We start from the raw sequence: 26888 nt of genomic DNA on the forward strand, positions 1-26888 counted from the left end.
CTGGTCATTGTCGTGTGTTTCATCAACGCCAAAAATCGAACCTATGATGTGCCACGTAGAATACGGATTTGAAATTCGTCTCCAATTAGTGGACCATTTGTGGTGGCTAGTCATGAGAGAGCTGAGATGAAGGAGAGAGAACGTGAAAGAAATAAAACGGAGTGGTCCTGCTGAGAAAACACAAGTGTCCCGTTCTGGTGCCAATGTGCTATGTGGTGGTCTTTCACCTTATCAACTACAAAGAACTTGGTACCCTTTTGAAAGATAAGATAGGGATAGGTATCCCTTTATGTATAGGACCCCCCCCCCCCACTCCCTACGGGGTTCTCTCTGTGGGACTGTGACACCATTCGCACTTTCCGTTCGGATACAGCATATTTATTGTTGCTTTATACAATGTGGGTTGGAGCCTATGGAGCCTTAGCCGTGCGTTTCGAGAAATCTTTCGTTTGTGAAGTGATACCATCACGTAATATTATTATTTTGTGTGTTTTATAGTAAACAACCGACAAATTCATTTACTAGAGTCTAGTATTGGTTGCATATTCAAGATAACAATGCGATTGATAAAACTCGTGGTTGACTTGATCGGACACAGGACAAGCGAGAGCTTTGCTTACTCATTTAATCTAAGCCTATCTAACCTCAATCGCACCAACATATGCGAGCACAAGTAGTGATTTTCACACTCCCATTTGTCGCACCGGCATTCTTCTTTTTCTTCCTCTTTTAAGCCTTCTGGTTGGATAAATCAAAAGACGGCCAACTATCAAGAGACGGAAACGATGGCATAAATGTAGAGGAAAAAGCCGGACGTGTGAAAATGACTACCCTAATTTTATGTACCTAAGAACCATGGAGAGAAATTAACAGGGGTTGTACTTGGCGTTGTAGGACGTGACCAGAAGCTATTTCCCACCACTAAAACCCTTCAAGAGGAAGTGACCAAAAATAAAGCAGAAAATGGTTGCATTTGCATTTCCATGCCATGAAGTACAATTTACAAGTCATCTTGCAAGAAAGCAACCTCCCAATCCCACTTTTGACTATTTTTATGATCCACCTGCCTCTCTTTTGTGAAATTTATGGAAAGGTCCTCCAATTATTTCCTTTTCACAAACCAGGAAAAATGTCGGCACATGAGAACAAACAATCCTATTAAGTTATATTATTCAAACCCTAGCCTGCGCTTCCATGACCAATTTCGGATAATTGTGTCATAATTTATGAAACTCCGCATATGTGTAAATTTAACTTACGCTGTCGAAACCAAATAAAGAAAAAGAGAAAGTGCATCAGGTAATCGATAGATAATGATCTGTTTTTCACGTCAAATTTTTATAATATGAATCCTAAACGAAACAACCGACCCTATTTAGTAAGATAAGACTTTGTGGTGGTTGTTGTTATGTCATAATTTATGAAGAATAATTTAATTAAAAAACACTAACTATAATTTCAAGGGATTAATATATAATTAAACCCATATCTATGTTGTTGAACCTAATGCACTTATGTAGCACGAGCCACCCAACCAAATCACAATTAACGAAAATTTAAGATTCCAACAACTAATCAAAATTCAAAAACTATCTACGCATACTTTAGCAAGCAAGTTTCTATTATTTTTTGGAATGAGCTTCCGACAAAGCTTTGTTCTTCGCAACCGACGACACGCTAATTAGAAGGTAAACCAAATGACTGGGAGGACCGAAAAGGAATCAAGCTAACCAAATTTACAAAACAAATGATGAACATTGAACAGGTCATGATGAACATTGAACAGGTCATTAACAAACAAACACCGATTTCATTTTTCTAACAAAGAACAACACATAATCGTACATGTTTACACATATGATAGCGAGAGAGATTTCGTTTAGCTGCAAAATCACAGGTCACACAAAGGAAGCAAACCGGCCACCCGGGGTTTTCCCTTTCCGGCCTCTTTAAGCTCACCTAATAGAAGTTGTGTAATATAAAGCGACCGATTCGATCAAAATCTTTATAGGGTTCAATAATTATGAGAAGCTTTTTCCTTCTTTGCCATCCTTTGCATCTGTGAAAGTGTAAAGTGTCACAAGAATAACTAATCTTAACTGGAACTACAAGTGATGCTTTCCAGGTTGTACATGGGAGAATTTTACAAGTCACCCTGCAACGAAAAGAAAAGGCGAAATGCCTGTAAAAGGCCGCGAGTCTAAAGTTTGCAAGGAGGCATGTAAGAAATTAGCAAATAAATGGGTCCTAAAGATGCTACTAGACGAGTAGAGCTAACAATTGTTGACGAGATAACATAAGATGGAACCAACGCGATGCTGGAACACCATAACGTTCTAGGGGACACAATTGAAGATGCATTAAAATGTTTAATGCTAGAGCGAACAAGATCTTTTGCACGAATGGCAGATCTTAAGTTGGATTATTAACGATTGAAAGGGCTCAACTAACTTGGGACAAAGTACAGATATGAAATTTTTCATAGGACCAACCCTCGACCGACTGATAGTTAAATTAATGAAGATGGATAAAGATTGAGTACCCGCCAGTGATTCCCAGTATCCTACTTGATTCTAAATGTCTAAACATATAAACGATTATATATTGAACAATTTGTATACTTGAAGACAACCCAACATAGTACGTTCCAAGCCGTCGTTTATGAAAATTTGAAACTACGCTGATCTTTCAATATGCTAAATTTTCTCTAAGGATGTAGACGACGAGCAAGCTCTGACAAAAGAACTAGCAAGTCATAATTATTTATTTATGTTTAATAAGTAAATCAATTAAACCCTCAAGTCTACGAAAACAAGTCCCGATCTCGTACTGAAAATGAACTAACTGACCGAGTAAAATAGGCTTGCGACCAGAACATAATAAGAAAATATTTAATAGGGCAAAGACATTATCTTACCTGAAGATTGGTGTTTAACAGCTGGAGCTAGCTGTTTAAGAGAGCTACTGGTGTGGCTTGAACACTGCATTTTCAACCAAGAAAAAAGAACCATCAACATCAATTGACTTCTAAATAAAATCAAATATTAGATTGTTATGATGTGCATCTGGAAACTAATAGTCTGCGATATTTGTAACCACCACCAAATTCATTATTAGACACAATAATGATACAAAAGGAAGCATGCTTCTTCTTCTCCGCCTTCTTGGGCAGACGTAATTAGGTCAGGACCGAATCTTGCATATCATTTAGGAACATTAAACCTTACTAATTAAAAACTAAAATATAATTTAGATTCAAACATGCTATTGCTGACCAGGTTTATAAGCAATACATGAGGAATCTTACAGGGTAAGTTTAGAGTTGTGCTTTTCGTTTTTATAAGTATGAACATATGCTCAAAAGATAAGAATTGGAAATGCAAAAAGTTATCTATAAGCGAAAGAAAAAAAATGTCAGAGACCAATGAGCTCAAAAGAAAAAAATGTCAGAGACCAATGAGCTCACAGTATCATGGTAAAATGGACAAAACAGATTCATCTTCCTTCAGCTAGAGCTTGTATAAGATGACCAAAAGCATATTTACAAGGCCAAGGAAACTGACCATTCATGAGAGCTCACATAGAAGCTCAGCTGATTGTTACGGTATTCAAAAGAGTAACTAAGCGATTAATGGATACTTGATGAAAAGCAAAAAACAAAAGATTGGACACACAACAACGTCAATATTGAGAAGACAGCAGCAGCAACAACCATCATAGCAACAATATGATAAAAAACAAATTCAAAATTTTAGTGTATTGAATTAATCACCATAATATTCACACATCCTCCAATTGCCTTTCGGGGGATAAAGTTGCCTCATCATCTTTATCCAACTCTTCTTCCTGGTTTCCATTCACAAGAACAACACCGTTCGTGGAGTCAGCATCCTCCTCAACAGTCTCTCCTTCACCTTGATCTTCTCCATTCTCCTGCACCTCCTGAAACAAATACACGCACAACCCAAGTAAAAACCCTTGAAATCATCCCTTCATGGAACAAACATTTAGGGAGATTTAAGTAAAGAAAATTAAGTCCTTATAGTTGACAATGCTTCATCTATAGAATAAAATTCCTAATGTACCCTCTACAGTTGGATCGAATCAATCATCAAGACTCTCGTAACAAAGTTTCAAAATGCAAGAGGCAAGAAACATAAACTTTTAGCCGCAGTTTTTCAAGTTCAAGAACTTACACGAACTTCTGCACTCAAAAGGTGAGTTAAAAAGTGAACAAAATACATAAGAACGACTCAGATGTGACTCAGCTTTTACCATCGATTCAAGAACTTTAGATGGTTTTAAACATCTTCATCAATTGGGCTATTTACCTCATGATCCAGATCTCCATTTTCAACTGGGGCTTCTTCATCAATCTGCATGCTTCTGAACCTTTCCACTAAGTTGGTGGCTGGCTTCTCAGCATAGACTGGGTATTGTTCAGCAGGAGGATGAATGCCTCTGCAAAAGACAAAAGAGCATTCAGCAGGAGGATGAATCCACAATAATCCAACAAAGCATAAGCACAAGTTATTGCCACTCAGTAATTATGGTGATATCTACTGCTGCGCTAAAAACTAGAATTTTTATGAGCCTGATGTTGAACAGTGAAATGAAGGGTGGATACCTATTTTCTGCTTCTTTAGACTCAAGGGCAAGAGAAACCTGCCAGTCCTCAAACAAATTAGGATACTCTTGCGGATCGGCCAATGATTCTGCAGCTTTTTTGTTGATCTGCCATATTGCAAATTAAAAGTACAAAATTAAGAATACTTGGAATAGCCAAATATATGCAAAAATCCCTTGCTTCAATTCAATTGGTGGATAAAGTAGAAGACATAGCAATTTTCCTTTAGTATGACCTCTACATCTCATATGTACATTTCACTTGAAAGAAAAGCATCATGTTCATGAGTTAACAAAAACACTGCAAAAGTCTAACCTTGTTCAGGTCATTTCTCCAAATTGAAACTATCTCTGAAACCTTGCTTGGTAGGTACGATCGTGCCATCAAAGCTGCTTCAGGTATCCGTCCACTGTAACGGAGGATAACGACGCTTTAACAAAGAGGACAACTTGAAGAAATTGAGTGATCATAATAAGGGTAAATAAAAATTAACCTTTCCAGCAACAGCTGTATGCATTCTTCCAATTTACCCAGCATAAATAAACACAGGAATGCAACATTATTCTTTCCTTGCTCTTTGGCAAGGGATGCAAGTTTTGATATTCCTTGAACATCTCCAAGGGAAGAATAGAGAAGCAACAAGCCAGAAAGGTCCATTCCATGTGATAGACAATCTTCAGCCAAATCAAGCTGCATCACCCATTCAAGCATATGAATCAAGATTTTGAATGTAAAAAATAAAATGTCAGACATCATAGATTCATAGATGTTATTCATCAACAAACTAATTACCACAATTGATAACATAGAATATCTAGTTCTTTCAGACAAGATAAGGGTACTTTATGAACTCTTTCAATCACGATGAGTGGATGAGCAACTCAATAATCTCTAGTGTGAGTGAATGTGAGGGTCTCCTGGTTTGTTTATTGGAGTTCGTACAGAAGATATCAGTAAGGAAATACCTTCCCAGTGGACATAGCTAATTCTCCCAGCCGCTTCCACTTGGATTCACTTTGGGCTCCTGTAGCAATTTCCTGTCAGAAAGAAGAAAACAAAATATCTTCAAGCAACCAATAAATAGGTATTAAAAAGAGTTCTCTATATAAAGGAACTACAAACCACAGTTTCTCTTCAAATTATCCAGAGCAAATCTTTTTGACAACTTAATAACAACAATTAACTAAGAAAACAAATCTCACCTTTGCAATCTCAAGTCTACCCAGCTGTATAGCAAGATCAAATTTGTAGTTAGCATCTGTAGCCACTTCCAGTGCATCCTCCAACATACCTCGAGATTCCAAAAATCGAGCCACACTGGATTTACATCAATATATCAGTCAATTTGCAAAGTAAGGATCACCAAAATAACATGTACAATACATATCAGGACAGAACAAAAGGAAACACAGGTTATAGAGATAGTAAACCAGGAAAAAAAAAACATATTATACATGTAAATTAGATAATTATATTAGGATTCATTTTATTGAACTAATAATTGTACTTGTATGAGGACGAAAAAGCAACATGAAATGCAGTTAAGAAATGGAGCTGGGTTTTAGGCTATATCTAATATCACTAGATGAAGCACAACAGTTGCCAATACAAAATATGTTTTCCTACCTATTATGTTGCTCTGGAGGAATTGTTGGAAAGATTTGTTTCGCATGGTCCAAATCTCCACGTATAACAAGTGTTTTGTACTCGATCAAGCTGAGAAGCAAGGTGTATCCAATGACACTGCATAGGTAACATTATTAACAAGTTAAAACAAACACTCAGAAAGGCATAAGTTGATTACCCTTCAGAACTGCAGCTTGCAAATAACCACTCACTTAAACTCTTTATCAATTAGAAAAAGACGACTTTGATTGGCAAGATATCCCAGCAAGTACATGGGCCGGTCCAGGTGAAACATTGTGGTTACCTGAAAAGTCACCGAGTCAAAACAGAGTCCTAACTCCAATTTTTTTTTAATGCTCCAATTAATGTTCTGAAAACAACAGCGACAATAAAACAGTCCGGTCAGAACATTGATATAAAAAGCCGCAAATTTTGTATACCTCACCACCAACGCAATAGTTGAGTCGCGAAGAAGAGTTATTGTAGACGAAACAGTCCCCGACCCACAATCCAGTTCTGACACGCTCATTTATTTCATAGAGGAGCTCAAAAGCATCCTCTACACCTAGTTCATCAACAGGCCTTCCACTGTCAAAATATGATGAGACTACATCCCTCTGCCAAATAAACCACACTAAGTTAATCATACGAATTATGTACAGAAAGAACTATGCAAATGAAAATGAAGACAGGATAGGAGAGCTTAAATGGGAAAATTACATCGTATTTTAGAATGTAGAATGATGAATCACTTGAGATTGCCACCAAATCGCCGCTATCAGCCCAATAAACATTCTTGAACAGTCAAAGCAACCAAAGGAACGTATAAAATTAGAACCCATGCGGCCAGAATAAAAAGTCTGATAATCAAAATTTCCTAGTAATGTTATTGCACACCTTAACATTGACATCAATACGTCTAATCAATCTGCATTCCACCCAGTCATAGAAGCATATGAAGTCATTTGAACGCATTGCCAGTAAGACCCCTCCATAAATATGTTCTACAGAAAATGTTGGTCGAACATTCTTCTTTTCCTGAAATCAGTTATCAACTCAATCAGATTTTTCATACAAGGCAAAGTATCTGTTAAGGGAAATTTCCAGCTCTTTTCATAGACAGTGTATCTGCATGAATTAGCCATTGTTCTAATTCAAACAAAAAAAGCGATGGTTTTTATGCAAAGACTACATCTGCCATCTGACTGATAAGATGAATACAGAATTTCTGATAAGTATTCCACTTCCAAGTTCAAACTTTGCATCATTCACTGGCTTTTGTCCAAATTGGTGTTTACAGTTTAACCAATGCATACATATAATGAGCAAGTTGTGAAAGCATTGCCTTAATTCTAGTGTAAAAGTTGTGAAGGAAAATGGGGCTAAAGATAAGTGTTCTTGCAAAAGTAACATTCGCAATCACTTAAAGGAATCCATTAATGGAAAACAAAGGATTCAAAAGGTTCAAAACCTGGAATGTTTTGCTATAAATTTTTATCCTTGATGTAGTTTCCCTAACAGCAAATTCTCCATCCACTGACCATACAAATTCCAATGCTGAGCCAAAGGATCTATTTCTCCAAGCTAAAGCTGTGTATATTATGTACTCGCCATCTCCACAAACAACGACAAACCTTCCATTGGGGTTGTGCTTCAAACTCTGAAATCAAACACAAAATAAAATCCATTTGTCAAAACAATGTAATTAAAAATAGGCACTTATAAGAATGTATAGTGCAAAGGATTCTGAGAAAAAATAACAATAATAAAGGATTAGGGACTTCAAGCAAATTGCTAAAGATATGGTATTGCTTCACAGAGTGATGCCTCGTTAGTCGTGACATGACCACAACTTGATCAATTCAAAATTCAGATAAATAATAGTATAAAGGTTGGTTGGACACGAGCAGTCACACCCATACAGAACTTTGAACAAAAACTGAGACTGAGGAGAATGAGTTAGTAGGAACAAGAATCTTGTTTCAAATTGTTTCACATCTTCACCGCCCTCATCTAAATTTCGTTATGTTAAAATAAAATCTGTAATAGTATTGCATCATTGTTATTAGGTTAATGATCCACAGTAACTTGAACTGATGTATCATGTACATTCATGCAAAGAGAACTGTTCTGTCTACTATGGACAAGATAAACATCACAGCACAAAACTTTGAAACACCTTAACAAACGCTAACAAGGAAGGCAAACTGACACAAGAAAAGATCACTGGGCTAATGTTCCTCAAACAGATAAACTTACTTGAGGATAAAGGTCACAGGTTCCCAACTCCTTCACGGCCAGAGGCAATCTTTCTCCATCTGTAGCCTGAATTTTACAATAATAAAGGTTCATCAATTCAAGCATAAGAACATCTAGTTCGAGGACCATGTCAGGCAGAATGATCAAAGTCTGAGCATGTAGGGAGATTGAACCTCAAAATCTGCTCCAACGCTTTTGATATTCACAGTTTGAATTTCGTTATGCTTTGCCCAAATAATTTTTCCACCGCTATCCATGCTAGCAACTGGTACTTCTCGACCAATTTTTACCATTATGGCTCCTTCATCGTAACCAATTACAATCCTGTACGCATATAAGAGATCTTATGAAATCATCACATCAAACTATATTACAGTTCATGAAGCACCCACTCAGATTCCAGCATTCCGTAATAGTGAAGTTCTGGTCTTAATAATATATATTAAAAGCTAACTAATAATAGTCTGGATATATAGAAAACAAATAAAAATAAAGACAACGAGCTTACCGGCGTGAACCTTTCATGTACCCAAAGGCCCAAACACGTTCAAGTCCATAATTCAATGTGTTTTCAAGACTGCAAAGTAAATATGCATGTCAATTTTTTTCCCTTTCCTATGAGAGAACCATTACATCAATAGTTTAAAATATGGAGAGCTGTAAAAGGTAAGACAGAATTTAACAGCCTGCATATAAAAGGAAAAGAAACATAAAATGCAAATTCACCAAACAATCATGAAAATGCAACTGAACAGTATGTTTTATTGATTACCTAAAAGAAAAACACCAAAATATATAAGTAGGCAAAGTCTTTCAAGAATGCAATATACTAACATGGTAAAATTCTCATCACATGGTGTAGATGCATTTAGGGCAAGTGAGCAAAACAACTGACCATAACAATCCAAAGGCAAACAAAATGATCCTCGGCAACTAAAATAAACAAATTGACACTAGGCCATCCAAAATAGCTCAAACAAACACCTGTACAGTTCAAATTTAAATTTTACCGATAAGTGGTTGAGTGCCATATTCTAACAGTTCCATCCTCTGAACCAGTAATTATAACTGGAAGTTCCGGATGAAAGCAAACTGCAGATACATTGTGAGTATGCCCATCAAGTGTCTGAACACAACTTTTCGTCTGATAGTCCCACACCTATTTGCATAGATTCCGATTACAGTGTTTTCATGAAAACTATGCATGCATGCACAAACAATGATGGTCAGGGCACACAAGAACACTGAATTTTCGGGAAAATGTTGCATACCTTTGCTGTATGATCATCTGAGCCTGTGATTAAGTATGGTTTATCACCGCCGGTGAAGTAGTCAACACAATTGACCCCTTTCGAATGAGCATCCAATGTAAAATTTGGGTCAGGAGAGACAAGGTTCCAGATCTGGAAACAAGATAATGACAAACAATTACTAGTAAGCACAACTGATAATTTTCCAAAATAAACATACATGGATTACTGAGGAATATTTATAAACACACCTTTACAGTGTGATCCAAGGAAGCACTTGCAAAAGTGTTGGTGTCTTTAGGGTTAAAGGTCACTTGCATCACATAGTGTGTATGCCCTTCAAATATCTGAGTACAAATCCAACCTTTTTCCCAATCCCACAGTTTGATGAGCATGTCATCAGATGACGACAAAACATATGGAAGTGTTGGATGGACAGCCACACATCTAATGTAGTCCGAGTGTGCTTCAAAGACTTTAACTTTATCCATTGTATTATAATTGTATACACGAAGAAACATGTCATCAGCTCCAGCCACTACCCACTGCTTACGCACTATAAACTTTGCTGACCGAACTGCAAGCAGTAAATTTATGAATCAAACATGTTTGAATATCAAGAACATTGAGCTTATAGGAAAACTAACGTGCAATTACCTGGCAAATCAGAGACCTCAAAAGACTTTGCCGTGCTCTGTAAGTAAATTAGGAAAATTACAGTCAGCACTAACATAATTACACCCGCAAAAGATTTAATATCAGAGAAGCCAAACATATAAAGTCCCACAGGCAAAGAAACGATCTTTAATTATGGATTGTCCAAAGACATTCAATGATGACTAAGAGCAAATATTTAACAGAATAAGGTAATTTCTACTAAAGGAGGGACCACCCGTATGAAACATCGTAACCTATGCCAGTACGAAAATATGACTTTTTCATTCACTAGAAGCTCAATTTGTAAGTTTTAGCAGTCACTCGCTCATTGTGTTCTCGACTAATGCAGCCTACGGTTTGGTAGACAATAAAGAAAAGCTTTCTATGACTATTCAGTAATCATACAAAGAGAAGTAGTTTCCAAGCGCAGCAAATACAGCAGAGAAGCGATAATTTCAAAATGCAACCATATACACGAGATCAAAACCCAGAAGCAAGTAATGTGCTTCCCCAACACGAAAACTAGAATCGGACAAGTGTGACATACCTGTGACTGGTAATTGAAGATGTACACAGTTCCCGAATACAGACTTGCAAGGATCCTACCACAAAGGTAAACACAGTATAAGCAGAGGCCTCGCGGATTCAAACAAATTCACGATTACAGAAACAGTGAAAAGAGCATAGTATTGGTAAAATTACCATGGCTCAGACGGATGTAGATCCAAAGACTTAACTCTCTCGGTTCTTTGCACAAATTTCCGCTGCGTAATTCGCAATCACAGTAAATAGATTATCAAAAACTCCGAAACCAAAAAGCTCAAACTTGAAACGAATAACACAAACTGAACGAAACTGAGAGAAATCTACCTTGATATCGAGCCTGAGAGGCTGCAAATCCACCATAGAAACAGCAGAAAATGGAGTAAATCAGTAAAATTTCACCATGGAAAACAGTAAGAAATGCAGCGACGAAGTTAAACTAAGTAAAGTCTTGAAATTGAGAGTGAAATTTCGGTTCACATTTTCAGATCCGAGCTGAAACCAAAATCTGTAACGTTACCATTTTTTAGAGAGCTCGAGGAAGTCGGTGCGGAGCTCCGAAGAGGGAAGATGGAAAGACTCGGCGGTGGAGAGATCGAAGCGAATTGAGTTCGGAAGCAGAGCTCGAATGGAGGTGTCAGTCTCTGTGGGCTCGCACGTTCAGTTCGCTCGCGAAGAATAACAGAGTGCGTGCGCGCTTCTGTGAGAGAGGGAGAGGGTAAGAGACGGATAGAGATCGGAAAACTTAATGTAGGCTATGGGCTCGGGCTCGAGTCCAAAACCATGTTTGGGTTTGAATTTGGGCCCAATATTACGACCATGGTTTGGGTTTGGATTTGGGCCCAATGTTACGACCATGGGCTTGAGACTGACTATAATACTTTTATATATATATATATATTTAATACAATCATTATCAGACAGTCAAATATAATTCATGTAAATATATATAGAGTAAATTGTAGCAATGGTTCCTTAACTTTAATCAAATCGGAGCAATGATCCATCAACTAAAAATTCATTACCATTGGTCCCTCAACTCATTAAAATGTGTAGCTATGATCATTTTCTTTAACTTCGTCAGAATTTTGTCAAAATGAGTTATGTTGGAAAGACCATTGCTACGATTGGGTTAAAATTGAGGGACTATTTCTCCAATTGAGTTAAAGTTGAGGGACAATTTCTCCAGTTAGATTAAAGTTGAAAGACCAATAGTAATAGATTTTTAGTTGAGGGATCATAGCTGCACGTTTTGATAAGTTGAGAGACCAACGCTAATGAATTTTTAGTTAAAAAACCATTACTCCAATTGAATTAAAGTTAAAGAACTATTACTATAATTTACCCATATATGTATTTAATATAATCATAATCTCGTTGTCAAGATGTAACATGTCAGTGTAATGCGTGTGTTCTCGTTTTGCACTCAAAGTCGTCCTAAACCCATATATGTCGTGTGTAGCTGATCAATCAATATCTATCACATTGCAAATCTTATTCAAATTGTACATCATGCCGTTTCAAATGTGCACTATATCATGGATACATTCACTAAGAGTAAATTTTTTTTACGATTCTATCAATCGTCTGCAAAACCAAGAAACTTGCTGATAACCTTGGCAACTGGTGTGGCATCACCTGGATGGTACGGAACAATGGAATCCAAATTCATATACGCTACGACGCGATGAAGCGTTTGAGGGCGAGCATAGTACGTACAAATGCTTCCTGTCTGCAAGTTCTTCTGCCAACTCACTCTGATGGTTGTCCATCAGATCTTCATTCACCACCACGATTAAGGGCTTACCGAGCCGCAACGTCTCAAATATGCTCCCGGACCCTGCACCCGCAGCAAATTATATGCGCATATAACATCGAGGCCAAGAAAAAATATCAAACATCAAAGAGAATAAAAATGGTTGCAATCAGCAAATTTTTCACTTCGTTTGTGCTTTTACGTTATACTGTTTTGACAAAAATCATTTCGGAATTGATGAATTCAAAAACTTTAAGGGAAAAGTAACGAATTTCCTGCAGAATCAAAAGCTCTCGTCTACTAAAATTACAAATTATAGACGAGTGTCATATTTACGACAGGAAAAGAGATGAAACTTATGATGCATTATAGCTACTAAGTCCTCATGACGATGTCCTTCGCATGAAAAATTAGCGCTGCATATCTTTTAGCTGAAGATGGTAAAGCCAAATATGGTTTCAAAAAAACATCGGTATCTCAGCAAGTCTTTCACTATTCAGATGGTAAAAGAAAGCAGAAAGATAAAAAGACGCTATCGGAATTGTACCTGCGTGACTGATCACAAGAGATGCTGCTTTCAGATGGTCCGCAATGCTTGAAGAAAACGTGAAGTAGTCAACAGCAAGGGGCTCATCTCCATCAGCCTGCATCATAATAACAATGTTGAGGGGGAAAGAAAGAAACCGAAAAGAAGCATCAATCACTTCGAGTCATTTTTCAAAGAAAAAGAGATGCACAAAGTATGTCTAACATAAGAGATTTCTCCATTTCGTTACCACAACATTACTTGGCGTAAGCAACTAGGTTATTTCAACCAGGCTACGACATTAAGCACGGCATGAATCCTATACGACGAATATTAAGTAACTCTCTGAGTTCCTATAGCTTTGAAGACAAATATCTTCTTTTTCGCAATTGTTCTGAATTCATCGAAAGCACGACAAACTAATTTCTTTTCTTTTAACCTCTATCTGCATGGGAATCGAATATCAACACTACCGCTTCCCATAAACCCTAATCGAAAATAGCAAACTGATAATGCGTTCTTTAACAACTGATCACATAATTCGATTCAGAATACCTTCCGTTGGAGTATAGAATCCTCGGCCCATTTGAATGAGAAGCCGAGTATACCCTCTCTTTGACAACTCTTGTTCAACCTCATGCGTATCCACCGTTCGAACAAGAGCATCAAAACTAGTAGTTCCAACAGTTACAAAAACTGTCTTCTTAGCATTCACATTAACCTCACTATCTCCCATCTAAATCACTCAAGTTTCCGAAAAGCGCGAATCGCTTAACCCTACAGCCATTCACAAGCAGCAAGAAACAATATCACCATAAAACAATTAAGGAACAACTGGGAATTATGAGAACAAAATATTTTCCAGGAAAATAAAATTACATTTGTAACATTGGTAAACTAAAAATTTCTATGAAAGTCCCAACTTTAAACAAAGAGCGTCAAAATAATAGTGAAAATGCACTTCTTAATCATAACTAAATATAAAATTGAAACGGATAACACAAACTGAAAGAAACTGAGAGAAATCTGCCTTGATATCGAGAGAGGCTGCAAATTGACCATGGAAACAGCAGAAAAATGGAAGAAATTAGGAAAAACTCACAAGAAAAACAGTAAGAAATGCACCTAACATCATAAAAAAAATTAATAAAATTGAAACAGACAACACATACTGAAAGAAACTAGCGAAATTTACCTTGATATCGAGCCTGAGAAGCTGCAAATTCACCACGGAAACAGCCGAAAAATGAAAGAAATTAGTAAAAACTCATCAGTTTGGGCTTGGGCCTCATCGTGATCCAACCATCAACCCTAAACCTCATCACCCTTTAATTTATGATAATTTATCCAATTTGTAACATGAACTTTTGATATATTTGAGTCTCGAAGAGTCAAGGGAAATTTACCTTTTGGAATTCTGCCTTTGAGAAACTTCAAGCCTGAATTCAACAATTTCTGTTTTTGATAATAACAGAGAAACTCAGCCATAAACTTACACCTACGTGCATGGATGCCACTTTACTTTTTATCTATACATGCATGCATTGTAGCACCTCAAACTGTTGTAACAAAGTTCTAATACAACTACTGCATGAAAAAATGTACCAAAATGATCAGGAAATTAAGCTAGAAAAAGAATATTGATGGTAACTTTATATTTTGATCAGGATATAATCTCAAGGAGTTGAACACTCAGTATCAATAAGATCAAGGGAGATTTAACGAAACACTCTCGGTATTGTTGACTTTTAACATTTTTACTCTAAAAAGTTACTCCTGATACTATTCACTTACAACACATTTTTGTCATTTTGATTAAAACTCAAAGTTTTCAAGTCATTTTCATTAGTTTTCCTTAAGATCAATGGTAAACACATATTTTGAGTACTTTAAAAATAAATTACATTTTCAATAAATTGAAAATAATTTGGTCCACCATGAATCAAAGATTATTGTTTGTTGATTTGAGACGAAATATATAAATGAGAAGGTAGATACGTTTAATTATTAATTTTGGAAGAAATATTACAGATTGATACATGAGTTGTGCAAGTTAATAGTCAAAAGCATTAATAGAATGCATGCAGATAACAGAGTCAAGAGTGACCAATGCCTTGTAGCACCATACAACTTTGAATTCGTAAGCGTCTATGCATGTCCATTGTTAATAATGCCTCCACCAATACCACCTCCGCCGCCCCCGCCAAATCCTCCTCCTCCTCCACCTCCAACACCACCAGCGCCACCACCAAATCCACCACCAAATCCACCCCCAACTCCACCACCCCCACCCCCACCAAAACCTCCTCCACCGGCAGCACCACCACCACCACCAATGCCCCCACCTGCACCACCGCCAAAGCCCCCACCAGCACCACCGCCAAAGCCCCCACCAGCACCGCCTGCACCACCACCAACGCCGCCACCTGCACCACCACCAATGCCCCCACCAGCACCACCGCCAAAGCCCCCACCAGCACCAACACCGCCACCTGCACCACCACCAATACCACCGCCACCAATGCTGCCACCGGGACCACCACCAATGCCGCCACCGGCACCACCACCGCCAATGCCTCCACCTGCACCACCACCGCCAATGCCTCCACCTGCACCACCACCAATACTACCACCGGCATCACCGCCGCCGCCAATGCCTCCACCTGTACCACCACCAATACTACCACCAGCACCACCACCACCGCCAATGCCTCCACCTGCACCACTACCACTGCCAATGCCTCCACCTGCACCACTACCACCGCCAATGCCTCCACCTGCACCACCACCAATGCCTCCACTTGCACCACTACCGCCACCAACACCCCCACCTTTTCCAATGCCGCTACCAGCGCCCCCTCCTTTGCCAATGCCACCACCAACGCCCCCTCCTTTGCCAATGCCGCCACCGACACCCCCACCTTTTCCAATGCCGCCACCAACGCCCCCTCCTTTGCCAATGCTACCACCAACACCCCCACCTTTTCCAATGCCGCCACCAACGCCCCCTCCTTTGTCAATACCTCCACCACCTTTATGGCCTTTTCCTATTCCTCCTCCAGCACCATGACCTCCACCACCAATTCCTTTACCAATGCCTCCCCCAATTCCACCTCCACCATGGCTACCGCCTTGATGGTGCTTGTTCTCTTTTTTATTCTTATGGTGGCTTCCACCACCACCAATGCCACTACCAGCCCCTCCACCTTTGTCAACCCCATGAGAACCACCGCCACCTTTCCCAGCCCCTCCACCTTTTCCATCACAGTCAGGCTTCCCAAAACCAACTGCATTGGCAGGTTTTCCAGAAGTACCATAACTATAACTATATGATCCCTTCCCTCCAAAACTAAAACCGAACCCTTTGCCCTCTCCTCCAAACCCACCACCGCCATTAATCCCACCCGGAATATTTGGATTTCCTGCAGCCGGCCCATCAAAGGACCGCCCTGGATTTTTCACTAACTTATTTCCATCATCACTACCCTTCTCCCCATGAGCATGATCATCCATCTTCCTTATTCCCCTCACACACGACTCAGACATTAAGCTCATCGCCGCCACCACCCACAGAACCACCTTCCCTGCCCCGAATATCGTAATTCCCATCTTCACTTAGCAAAAGAAAGACACCACCCTCACAACCCCAGTAGGATGATGATCGATGATGATGAATCTGATATATTACTCTTTATATAGAGGTAAAAAGCTTATTCGGCAGCTACATTGCTACATAATAATTCGAGGATCTCTATTGTTTGATAGTTGGGAGTTGGGATGGTAGACGGCAGCAGTAGTAATGCAGTACGTAATTGCTCCGCCGCTACACTTTACAACACGGCCGGTGAGGGAGTGAGAGTTGAGTGAGTCCAGCTCGATTGCATGCTCCATTACGTGATTGGCATAACTTTTATTTTTGCGTTACGCATGGGAGCCCGTGACTGGGTTTTATACCGTACTGACTGGCGGACGACTGTCAAACAATAGAGACCTCGTGACTGGGTTTCATACCTTCTTCTCTCTCCCATAAAAAAATGCTTCTCCCTCTCAGTCGTCGTTTTCTTCCTCTCTTTCTCGAGAACCAAATTTCTTTCAATATATGGTTGGGCAGAATAATTTTCTACATGGGAATTAATTCACTATTGACCAACCAATTAATAGAAGAGAAGGTATGAAAAAACCACATTAATCAAGCCACTTAGTTTGAGGGTTTCCACCCCCATTCTTTCGGGTGGAAGACAGATAAAAGGTAAGTAGGGTTTGCCATAGCATTATTGGTCAACGAAGGTGTATCGACTGTCGTACGTGTCAGTCTCGAACAATGTGTAGCTAAAGCTATAAGTAACGGCATTTTTTGTTAAAATAACAAGATTCAAACTTGCTTGTCGGACGTGCTTGTTTTCTGCTGCTATATGGTGCTATTTATTTTCATTTTATATTTTATTATCATTTATCTAAAAGGAAAATAGGAAACCCTAGAGAATGATAACCAAAATGCTTTGTTTCTTTGTCACACACAAAAACTGCAAACAATAAATGCATTACCATAATTATTAAAGTAGATTTTTAGTTTATAAGAAGGACTCTATGGCAATATGCTTGCCTTGGAAATTAAGGGAATTTTCATCATATCATTTGAACAAGAAATGATCAACAAATATTTTGGGTTAGTGACAAGTCATATGAAATAATCAAATAAGAAAATGGAGATTTTGTAGTTTCCAATTGGCACAAATTTGTTATAAATTAACTAATGCAAATAAGTCACAACGTACGTAAACTTGAATTTGTTATAAATAATTGATTGAGGTGAAACAAGAAGATAAAAACAAAACAACAACAACAAAGATTTATCCCACTAAGTGAGATCGGCTGTATGAATTCTAGAACACGACAACACTCAGTTTTGCGTCAAATCTTTTGTTAGCTCAAATTATTCTATATATTTTCTTAAATGTCTCTTTCCGAAACCAAAAAGATAGAAACCAAATGTATATAGTTAATTAGACTAAAGAAATTGAGTAATGAGTCATGTACAATAATTCTTACCCATGTCGTAGATTTTTAACTTACGTGCATAAGAAAGCACACATAAGTGATCATTGAAACAAGAATAAAATTTGAAGATTTCACTTGAGGTCATGAACTCCAACCGTTAGTTGAGATTCATTTCATGTATTTTGATTGTTGATATATATTATAAGTTTTTGGTTGACAACCCCGTCACGAGATCATAAGACATTAAATATATTTGCAACTGACGATAAGAAGGATAAGCTTGTTAAAAAAACTGTGCGGTATTGAATTTGCAGAATTGGATCGATAGGTTTGGACGGACTGGATTGGATCTCGATCAGTCCAAGGTTCAAGAACTTACAATGGGCCGGGTAATGTCCATCATTGAGTGGCCCATAAATATTTGGCGGCACAAATATTCCCCGTCAATCTGTATTTACAGACCCATTCGGGTAACCCTAAACCTTTCCTTCTTCTAAATTCTAAGCCATCAGCCAAATTAGGGTTTTTCGTTCAGCCCTCCGTGCTGAACCCCCTTCCCTCTAATCTCTCTCAATTCTAAATTTGAATTCGTCGGAAACAAACAATCTACAAAAATTATATAACTTTCCAATTTCCCCACACAAAAATCCCCAATTTATTTGGCATTATTGGGTATTAGGGTTCGAGCTGCTGTGAAGCTACCGATTTTGTGCTCCAATGGACGACATGGAAGACGACCCAAGGTACCATCCGAAATCCTACTCTGCAAGCCACCATAACTCTTCTGGTCGCCGGAAAATCCATACCCGAAACAACCAATATTCTCGTCCGGTTCCCAACCGATACGCGGAGGATGACGACGACGAATTGGACGATTTTGACGAAGGAAATGGCCGGGAAGACCAATACAATGACGAGGAAGACGAGCACAGACATGGGTTTAATCGGAATTTTGACGCGGATGAAGATTTTGAAAGGCACCCAAAGAAGAGGAAGGTGAAGAATTTGGAATCAAGGTACGAATTTGCCCCTCGGGTGAGATTGCCAAACCGGGAACCGGGTTTTCGGGCTGAAGAGGAGTGGACGGAGCACGCGGTTTTTATGCTGTTGGAGGTTTGGGGTGATAGGTTTCTTCAGCTGGGGAGGAAGAGTTTGAGGTCTGATGATTGGAATGAGGTAGCATACAAAGTCTCAGAGGCGTCGAAGATTGAGAGGACCGAGACGCAATGTAAGTCGATGTTGGATATGCTTAAGAGGAAGTATAAGAAGGAGAAGGAGAAAATGGAAGAAATGGGGTTGAACTCTAGCAAATGGGCTTACTTTAAGAAGATGGAAATGTTAATGGCATCTTCGTCGAGGCAGGAAACTGGGCTTGCTTGTGGGGTTGATTCTGGGGAGTATGTGTTTATGAACACAAGGGTTTATTTGGAGCAGTCAAATGGGTTCGATGAGATGAGGGATAGTCCTGGTGAGTCAGAGACGGATGATGATGGTGATGAGAATGGGAATGATGATTTCGATGTGTTTCCACCAAGAATGGCTGGGATGCGTGGAGAGGACGGGGATGAAGGGTCTTCGTATAGAGTGTTGGCGGATTCAATTCACAAGTTTGGGGAGATTTATGAGAAGATTGAGAGTAGTAAGAGGCAGCAGATGAGGGAATTGGAGAAGATGAGGAAAAATTTCAACAAGGAATTGGAGTTGCAGAAGAAGCAGATTCTTGAGAGGGCGCAGGTGGAAATTGCGAAAATTCAGGAGGCAGATGACGATGATGAGACAGATGTTTCTGTTGACGATCTCAGTGAATGATGCAGGTGAGGGTGTGTGGGGTATCTCCCTTTTGCTTCAACTTAGTTGGCATATTGAATTGCTTGCTACAATTGCATAACATTTGATATTTTGTTATTTCTTTAGATATAATTTTTGTGAGATTATTGTATTATGATATGCTAAGTTTGCTCTGATTGTATAATTTTGTGTATCTAACATTGTGTTGCTAGCCGACCCCACCTAGTTGGAAAAGGCTTTGTTGTTGTTGTTGTTGTTGTAACATTGTGTTGCTCGCTCCAAAGAATTAATGAATTGGTTTTACTCCTCCGTTGAGTTATGTGAATATATGTTGTTTCATGGCATTTTCTCTGTTGATTGAGTAGCTCTGTTTTGGAAAGCATCTGACTTACTTTGGCCCATTTTTTGTTTTTAATTACTAATGTTAGCATCAAATACATTAAAGGCATGGTCTTAATGTTCTGCCTTCGAAACCCAAAATCCTACAAACTATGGCTGTTGTGGTTACGCAGGGGCTAAGCATTGTGTTCTATGGCTTCAATTATGTTTGAGATGCGTGATTTTAATGCATTTAAAGGGAAAGTTGTCTTGACCTTTTGCAATTAGAATTGATTGAAGAAGAAATGAAACATTGATTCGATAAGTACTAAATGCAGACCAGACATGGGTACAAGGACAAGATACAATTTTGTTGCAGTCATATCGCACAGTGTTAGAGATGAGGCTTTAGACTGTCAAACATTAGAACTTGCTAGCCTCATGTTTGAGAGCATTTGAGAACATTGTCAAGGTAAATTCCGTTTGTTTGCCAAAGCCTCGACATGACCAACATTGTTAGAACCGAGGCTTTAGACTGTCTATCATTCTGTTGGCTGTCTAGCTTAGCTAGAAAATCTCCGTAGGCCTGTTGTTGTACTCATGGCTATTCGTTTTCTTTAGCAAATACTACTTGCCTAATGCGCTTATTCATTGTCCATTGTAGCAGAATGATCGAGAATACATTTGTATCATTTCTTTGTGTGTGATTTAGAACAAGATGTTGTTAACATAACTCTTCAAGGTCGAATGCTATGTTGACCGGATTTAAAAGCATCTTCTTGTTAATGAAATTTCTAAATTTGTCCTAATTTCTTGCCTCAGGACTTGTGATGATCGAGAAGGACGGGGACATAAATAACTGTTCTCAACTGTTTCGGAGATGAACTTATCCTCCCGGCTCAAGTAAAGAATGCGCTAACATCTCATAAAAACTTTATTATGTAATTTGATGGCACAGGAGATTTTGATTAACCTGCAAGACATTCGTCTGTAATCTGTTCCTGTAATATCTACTGTTATCCTTTAGTTTTATGAAATTATTTTTGTTTCGGTAATATGTTGCGAAATTTGATTATAATTAAAATTTTCTGTGAAAAATGTTGTAAGCAAAAATAAGAAAAATCAATGGAAAATACTCACAGGTCCAAAACCGGGCTAGACCGGAGATCCGACGACTAAAACATCGCCGGAATATTAAGTTTAAGAAGTTTATGGCAGAATTTTCTTCAATTTTTTTACAAACTTTCTTCTGGAAATAGCTCCTCCTTGATTGAAGGAGCTATCCACTGTATCTGAATATGTGTTGTCTCCCAAAGATCATCACCCTCCTTCGGTTCTAAAATCTCCTGTTCCTTCATCTCCGTAATCAACTTTCTCAGCAACTCCGGCACAACTTCTGGCAGTTTTGATTCGCCATACGATCCCAAGTCCGCCTTCATACATGTGTCCATCCTTCTCAACACTCCTAACCAAAATGTCCGAAAGCCACTGCATTGCGAAATTGGTATCAGAAACTGCAAGTACACATCTGTCAGGATCTCCAATGCAATCTTTAAGGTCCCTTCCATGCCTCTCATCTCCTTCTCTGCATTCTCTCTTCGCGAGTACTCCAGCATCTTTTCGTGCAGATCATCCACCATCGCGAAGATAAGGAGGTTGAAACAGTTTATACAGTTGGTTGGTGTGAATTCTAGTTCCTCAGCAAGTTGGAAACTTTTTTGAAGAGACAAGACCGCATGGTTTCTTATTTCTTCTCGCCGAGCTAGGCTGGTCTTTCGGAATGCCTCCCCTAGCTTGACAAACAAATTCATGGTAAAGTTGTTGGAGCCGAAACCTTTCGAGTCTTCCAAGGAGGAGGTACTCGTGCTGCTCGCGATGCTGTAATTGTTCCCGGGATCTGAGTAATGATTTCTGTACCATTGGATCAACAAATTTACAGAATCCGCTAATAGGTCAAGTATCTTCAAGTTCTTCTCTGACGGGCTGTTTTTTAGGGCAATGAAACCAAAAGCACAGTCAATGAAATAAGCATAATTTGTCCGTGATATATGGGTTCCATCGGACATCACCATGATCAGAGTCTCAACTCCCTGCTCATAGGTGTCAGGGTGTCGCCCGGAGACTGATAACAAGTGGAGAACTGACTTCCATCCGAGTTGGGTTTGCAAATTGGCAGGGTACTCAACGAGAATCTTATTTACAGATTGTGTAATGGACTCGCTGCAAGTGTCGAGAATTTCTTTTTCCAGCTTCCACATTAGATTTATTGACTTGAAAATGAGCTCCTCGGGGACTCTGTCAGGTTGGTATGTGCCAAGGAGCTTCAGACAGACCTTGAAGAGGCCTACAATGGCCTTTTCAGCAAATGGGATTGGGGAGAACATCGGAAACTGAGCAACTGCCAGCAGATAATCATTAAAACTCGACCAAAATGCTTGGAATCTATGGACGTTGGCCAAAGAGATGGCAACTATCAAATCCCAGCAGAACCCAACAGCCTCTTCTTCTTCAACAGGTGTGCTAAACTTCTGCCCTTTCCCTGCAGCTGCATATATTAGCGAACGCCCGAGGTTGATCAAAGAGTCCTCAGGAAATTTTGAACTAGTGCTGAAGATGTTCCCAATTCGGCATTGTTTGATAACCTTCAGGTTCTGTTCAAATTCACTCATGCCAAGAGACACAGCATCTTCCGGACTCTCTAGTGATAGAAAATGTGAGAATCGACTAATCATGCCAGAAGCCTGTCGTCCTCCAAATTTGGGATCATGAGCAGGGAAGATTACACCCGATTCAGATGTAGGTTGAGCATCAGATGAGGTGGAAGCAGCATCAAATTCGAGAACATTTTGAGGAAGTAGTTTAAGCCTCTTGAGTTTCAACAAACAGTCCATAATGTTCCTCCAACCCCCTCTGATTGACTCTCCAAAGTTGTTTGCGATGGTGAAAACAGCCAGTGTGGCCATCCTTGGCTTCAAATCTTTGCTGAAAGCAAAGAGTGTTTCTTCTGCAGAGGCGTAAGGATTAAGCAGCGTGGTGAATCTTGAGAAGGTGGCAATGAGCTCATCGAGTGTGTCCTCCAGTCCGTACTGCGCTATCCTGGCTACCGAGAATAATCCTTCAATGCATTCATGGAGCAACTCCTCTTCTTGAGCTTGCTCGAAAAATGCAGAAATGGTAGCGACTGAAGGGCCCGCAATGCAGGCAAACATGTCTCTTCCTAGCCGACGATCAAAATCACACAGAATGAAGGGCTGCACAGTTTTGGAACGGTTCATCAACTCAATCCATCTGCTCGGGTTCATTAGTACTGTCATACCGGATTGACCAAAAACCGTGATTGCATTGTTCGATATGGATTGGAAAAGCTCAGACAGATACTCTCTAGGAAGATCCTTCCCTCCATTGATTGCCCTATTATTCCTGATGAACTCTTCTTCCGTCATCTTCTTCTTTACTTGCGGATTGTGCTGGTCAGTATTGAGCATAATGAGAGAGTAGCAAAGAATGTATACAGTATCTTTGTTCACGAAAACATCTGCAGACTGCTGTTCAAAAAAACTCTCTGAAAACACTTCGAGAATCCTCTGAATCTTCTGGGACTCTCCTGGCAAACGGAAAGTCTCCAGATAGGTTCGGAGAGCACTATCGAGATTCATGCCTGAAAATCCAAAGGCTCCTGTGAAGTCTTTAAGTACTTTGATGTGAAACTCATCAGGATCACCAAGATAATCGCCTATCATCGTCTTGTCAAGCCCAGGAGTGTAACGAAAGAAATAAGCCAAAGTCTTTGGATCTGGAGGGTCAGAGACTAAATTGGAAAGCTTCAAGTACTCCATTCCCTTCTTTTCGTCGCAATTAAAATGGTGTCCGGCAATCAATATTTTCCTCTTCTGCGCTTTCCTCAGCCTTACAAATTGCACCCAAGCTTCTGAATCATCTTTCGCTTTGTCTTCCCAAAACGGCGTATACTCTCTGATCTCAATTGGGTAGGGTCCGGAAGGGCTTGTATCGTTTTCTCTATCAATACTGTCTGCAATGTTGTGGATCATGATAACTAACCCTTCAAAGGCTTGTATCTGTAAAGTTGTCAATGGGCTTGCGACCGGAAAAGACAGCTTGCAAAGCAACTTCCCAATCTCCTCAAACACATTATGGCAAAGCGGATCACAGTCGTAGTTCACATAGACCTCTACGACGAATGTCATCTGTCTGCAGAAATTTATAATCCCTTCAAGTGCAACCTCTTGAAGTTGAATTGACACTCCGGGAGCTGAAACTCGAAACAGCACAAACGTGAAGAATGCTTCTAACTGAAGACGAATGAACCTGCAAAAACAAAGCAAAGAATTCCCAAATAGGAGTGTGAAAATTAGAACAGGAAATACAGGCATCTTGAAATGATCCCGAAAACCTCACCTCCGAAGAAAGTGATACATGTTCAAAACCGTACTGCAAATCATGGAAAAAACAAGCGGGCTTGAACGCGTGCCATAGTGAACCAAGTGGTGAAAGAGATCATCTTTCATCATCCTCAACAACTTCGAATGCGACCCGATTCCATCCCCGCTCAAATCGATTGCAGAGTTGATCAGAACGAGAGCGAAAAGCTGCACATCCTCGTTGGCAGTTTGCACAGTAGACCCTTGATCTGTCTCAACAACCTGAACCACATTCAACAAAGAACACAAGAAGTGAAAAATATCAACCGCGCACCGGATCCCATATCCGGAATCCATATTCCCATCGTCTGCATCGGCGTCCTCAGTGTCAGTACTGGCCAAGCTCTCGTCATCCCTGAAATCAATTTCCGGCAACCGCGAAAAAATGATCTGGATCAGCTCGTGCATTGTGTACCTCGCACTTCGCATGAGCAAGTCTCCTCTGTTCACCGATTGCTGAACCACCTGAAAACAGGTGTTCACAATTGTGCACACTGACTGATCGGAGAGCAGAACCGAAGCGCGGTGGTTCATGATTCCGGTCAGGACCTGAAGGATGTTCAGCATCACGGCGTCCTCGTTGACAGAATCGGTCCTTTCGAGCCGGCACGTGGTGATGGATGTGACCATGGTGTTAATAGCTTCTTTCGCCCCCGGAGTCTTCTCATCGAAGACTCCGAGCTTGATAATCTTCAGCGTGGCGGAGAGGGCGACGCGCGTAGCAGCGGCGTGGACGTCCTCGCTTTGGATGACATCCAGGAAGGGGGAGAGGTAGATGGAGGGGTCTATTGTGCGCCATTCCTGCTGGGGGTTGAAGATCAGGGCGCGGAGGGATTTTAGGGATTGGAGAAGGGAAGGGTCGATGGTGTCTTCCGGGGCGGCGAAGCAGTGGGAAGTCTGGTTGAGGGGACGGCGGATGACGGCGAGGACAGCACCGAGTTCGGTGTTTAGCATGCATGACAATCCCAGCTCTTTCCTCCTGAGTTTTGTTTGCTTGTTGCGGCTCGATTTGCCGTTTTCATCACTGATCGGATCTTTCTCCATGCATGGCAGTCTCAGGGGAGGAAGGGAGAGAGAAGAACGAACAAATTTAAAAAAACTGTTAAGTTAGTTGTGTGGTTCTAGTGCTGTGGAAGGACCATTTTGGGTTTCTGGTGTCAACTACCGACAGTGTTACTTAAAATGCAAGAGTGAAATAGGAGGGTGTTTTGGTCATTTAAAAAAATTATACAAAACCCGAATTTCCCGGGAAAACAAGGGGTTAGTTTAATTTGTAATTGGTTTAGTATTTAGTTAATTTGTGGTTTAGGATTGATAATTGATGGTTTCTACCACATTTATCTCCTCCTTTTCCGTTATGGGGACATTTCAGGATGCAACTTAGCAAAATACAAAGCTACGACAACGATTAATTAGACCCTAAATATAAGGTTACATGATAGAGGCACCGAAAATCGGAACTTTTTACACCGAAACCCAGTGGCGGAGCCAGAAATTCATGTGAGGAGGGGCACACTTTAAACTGAAATTTGCATATAGAAACATAGCCTCATTCTTTTGGTCACCTAGTGACCAAGGATACATAATCAACTACTCGTGAATTTCATATTAAGAGTGGAGAATAAAACATTAAAAATATATCTTGCACATTCTTATTAATTTCAAATGTGAGTGATCATACGTTCATTTGTAAAAACATCAAGGCATAAGAGAATTTTGAAAGGTTTTATTCACAAAAAAACTTTTTCTCTTCTTGATTTCATAGATGATATAGAGGGAAATAAGAAACTAACAAACATAACAGTCTGCAAGCAAAGAAAAAAATTGCACATAGACAAGAAACAAAGAATATGATAAACTAATATTCTTATAGGATTGTTAAGCGAAAATTATAGGCTTTGTATTTGTTGGATTGAAAATAAATTTAAGTTAATAGTGATATTATAAAATTGATCAATGGTAGACAGATAGTAGAGATTGTAAGAAAAAATAATAAGGGTAGGCCTAAGCCTACTGTGATCTTAAGATGACTCCGCCATTACCGGAATCTACATAAATCTTGGGCTTTCTGTCAGTTGCTCGATCGATATGAGCTCTTATG

General features: G+C 39.6%; 4 protein-coding genes and 1 pseudogene across 5 annotated transcripts; 1 reads left to right on the forward strand and 4 right to left on the reverse strand.

The window, feature by feature from the left end:
* Positions 1-1790: 1790 nt before the first annotated feature.
* On the reverse strand, positions 1791-11682 carry LOC137747047 (coatomer subunit beta'-1). 2 transcript variants are annotated; one of them, XM_068487050.2, is made up of 26 exons: positions 11483-11682; positions 11290-11310; positions 11122-11183; positions 10967-11021; positions 10420-10456; positions 10014-10339; positions 9784-9915; positions 9523-9671; positions 9021-9089; positions 8686-8836; positions 8513-8578; positions 7725-7913; positions 7151-7291; positions 6974-7048; positions 6694-6870; positions 6466-6557; positions 6254-6370; positions 5830-5944; positions 5593-5664; positions 5121-5317; positions 4943-5036; positions 4628-4734; positions 4332-4461; positions 3773-3942; positions 2918-2981; positions 1791-2059 (listed from the first exon to the last, which is right to left on the reverse strand). In XM_068487050.2, exons 1-24 carry the CDS (start codon positions 11483-11485, stop codon positions 3781-3783), a joined length of 2739 nt encoding a protein of 912 aa, XP_068343151.2. In that variant the 5' UTR covers positions 11486-11682; the 3' UTR covers positions 1791-2059; positions 2918-2981; positions 3773-3780. The 2 variants fall into 2 exon arrangements, with proteins under 2 accessions (XP_068343151.2, XP_068343149.2); XM_068487048.2 differs by having other exon boundaries at positions 1791-2155.
* An 801-nt stretch (positions 11683-12483) lies between these two features.
* Positions 12484-13980, reverse strand: LOC137746940 (uncharacterized; annotated as a pseudogene).
* A 1412-nt stretch (positions 13981-15392) lies between these two features.
* Positions 15393-17355, reverse strand: LOC137746939 (uncharacterized). The gene is made up of 2 exons (XM_088679158.1): positions 16499-17355; positions 15393-16450 (listed from the first exon to the last, which is right to left on the reverse strand). Exons 1-2 carry the CDS (start codon positions 16851-16853, stop codon positions 15393-15395), a joined length of 1413 nt encoding a protein of 470 aa, XP_088535284.1. The 5' UTR covers positions 16854-17355.
* Positions 17356-18687: 1332 nt separating this feature from the next.
* Positions 18688-21403, forward strand: LOC137747448 (trihelix transcription factor ENAP2). The gene is made up of 2 exons (XM_068487557.2): positions 18688-20056; positions 21171-21403. The coding sequence occupies exon 1, from the start codon at positions 18960-18962 to the stop codon at positions 20049-20051; it is 1092 nt and encodes a 363-aa protein (XP_068343658.1). The 5' UTR covers positions 18688-18959; the 3' UTR covers positions 20052-20056; positions 21171-21403.
* Positions 21386-25905, reverse strand: LOC137746938 (ARF guanine-nucleotide exchange factor GNL2-like). The gene is made up of 2 exons (XM_068486947.2): positions 24765-25905; positions 21386-24674 (listed from the first exon to the last, which is right to left on the reverse strand). The coding sequence occupies exons 1-2, from the start codon at positions 25829-25831 to the stop codon at positions 21584-21586; spliced, it is 4158 nt and encodes a 1385-aa protein (XP_068343048.2). The 5' UTR covers positions 25832-25905; the 3' UTR covers positions 21386-21583.
* Between the last annotated feature and the right edge of the window lie 983 nt (positions 25906-26888).

The sequence above is a fragment of the Pyrus communis genome, chromosome 2, assembly GCF_041283825.1.
Source record: "Pyrus communis isolate YQ-2024b chromosome 2, ASM4128382v1, whole genome shotgun sequence".
NCBI lineage: Eukaryota > Viridiplantae > Streptophyta > Magnoliopsida > Rosales > Rosaceae > Pyrus > Pyrus communis.

Bases quoted from the DNA above. Each gene is read 5' to 3' on its own strand.
- LOC137747047 (XM_068487050.2), bottom strand. The intron at 7,049-7,150 runs GTGTGCAATAAC...TGACTGTTCAAG, and splicing joins GTATTGATGTCAATGTTAAG to AATGTTTATTGGGCTGATAG. The intron at 6,371-6,465 runs GTGAGTGGTTAT...TTACCTATGCAG, and splicing joins CTAATTGATAAAGAGTTTAA to TGTCATTGGATACACCTTGC.
- LOC137746939 (XM_088679158.1), bottom strand. From the start codon at position 16,853: ATGGGAATTACGATATTCGGGGCAGGGAAGGTGGTTCTGTGGGTGGTG. The intron at 16,451-16,498 runs GTGGAGGGGCTG...GGGTTGACAAAG, and splicing joins GCCTGACTGTGATGGAAAAG to GTGGAGGGGCTGGTAGTGGC.
- LOC137747448 (XM_068487557.2), top strand. From the start codon at position 18,960: ATGGACGACATGGAAGACGACCCAAGGTACCATCCGAAATCCTACTCT.
- LOC137746938 (XM_068486947.2), bottom strand. From the start codon at position 25,831: ATGGAGAAAGATCCGATCAGTGATGAAAACGGCAAATCGAGCCGCAAC. The intron at 24,675-24,764 runs GTGAGGTTTTCG...TTGTTTTTGCAG, and splicing joins ATGTATCACTTTCTTCGGAG to GTTCATTCGTCTTCAGTTAG.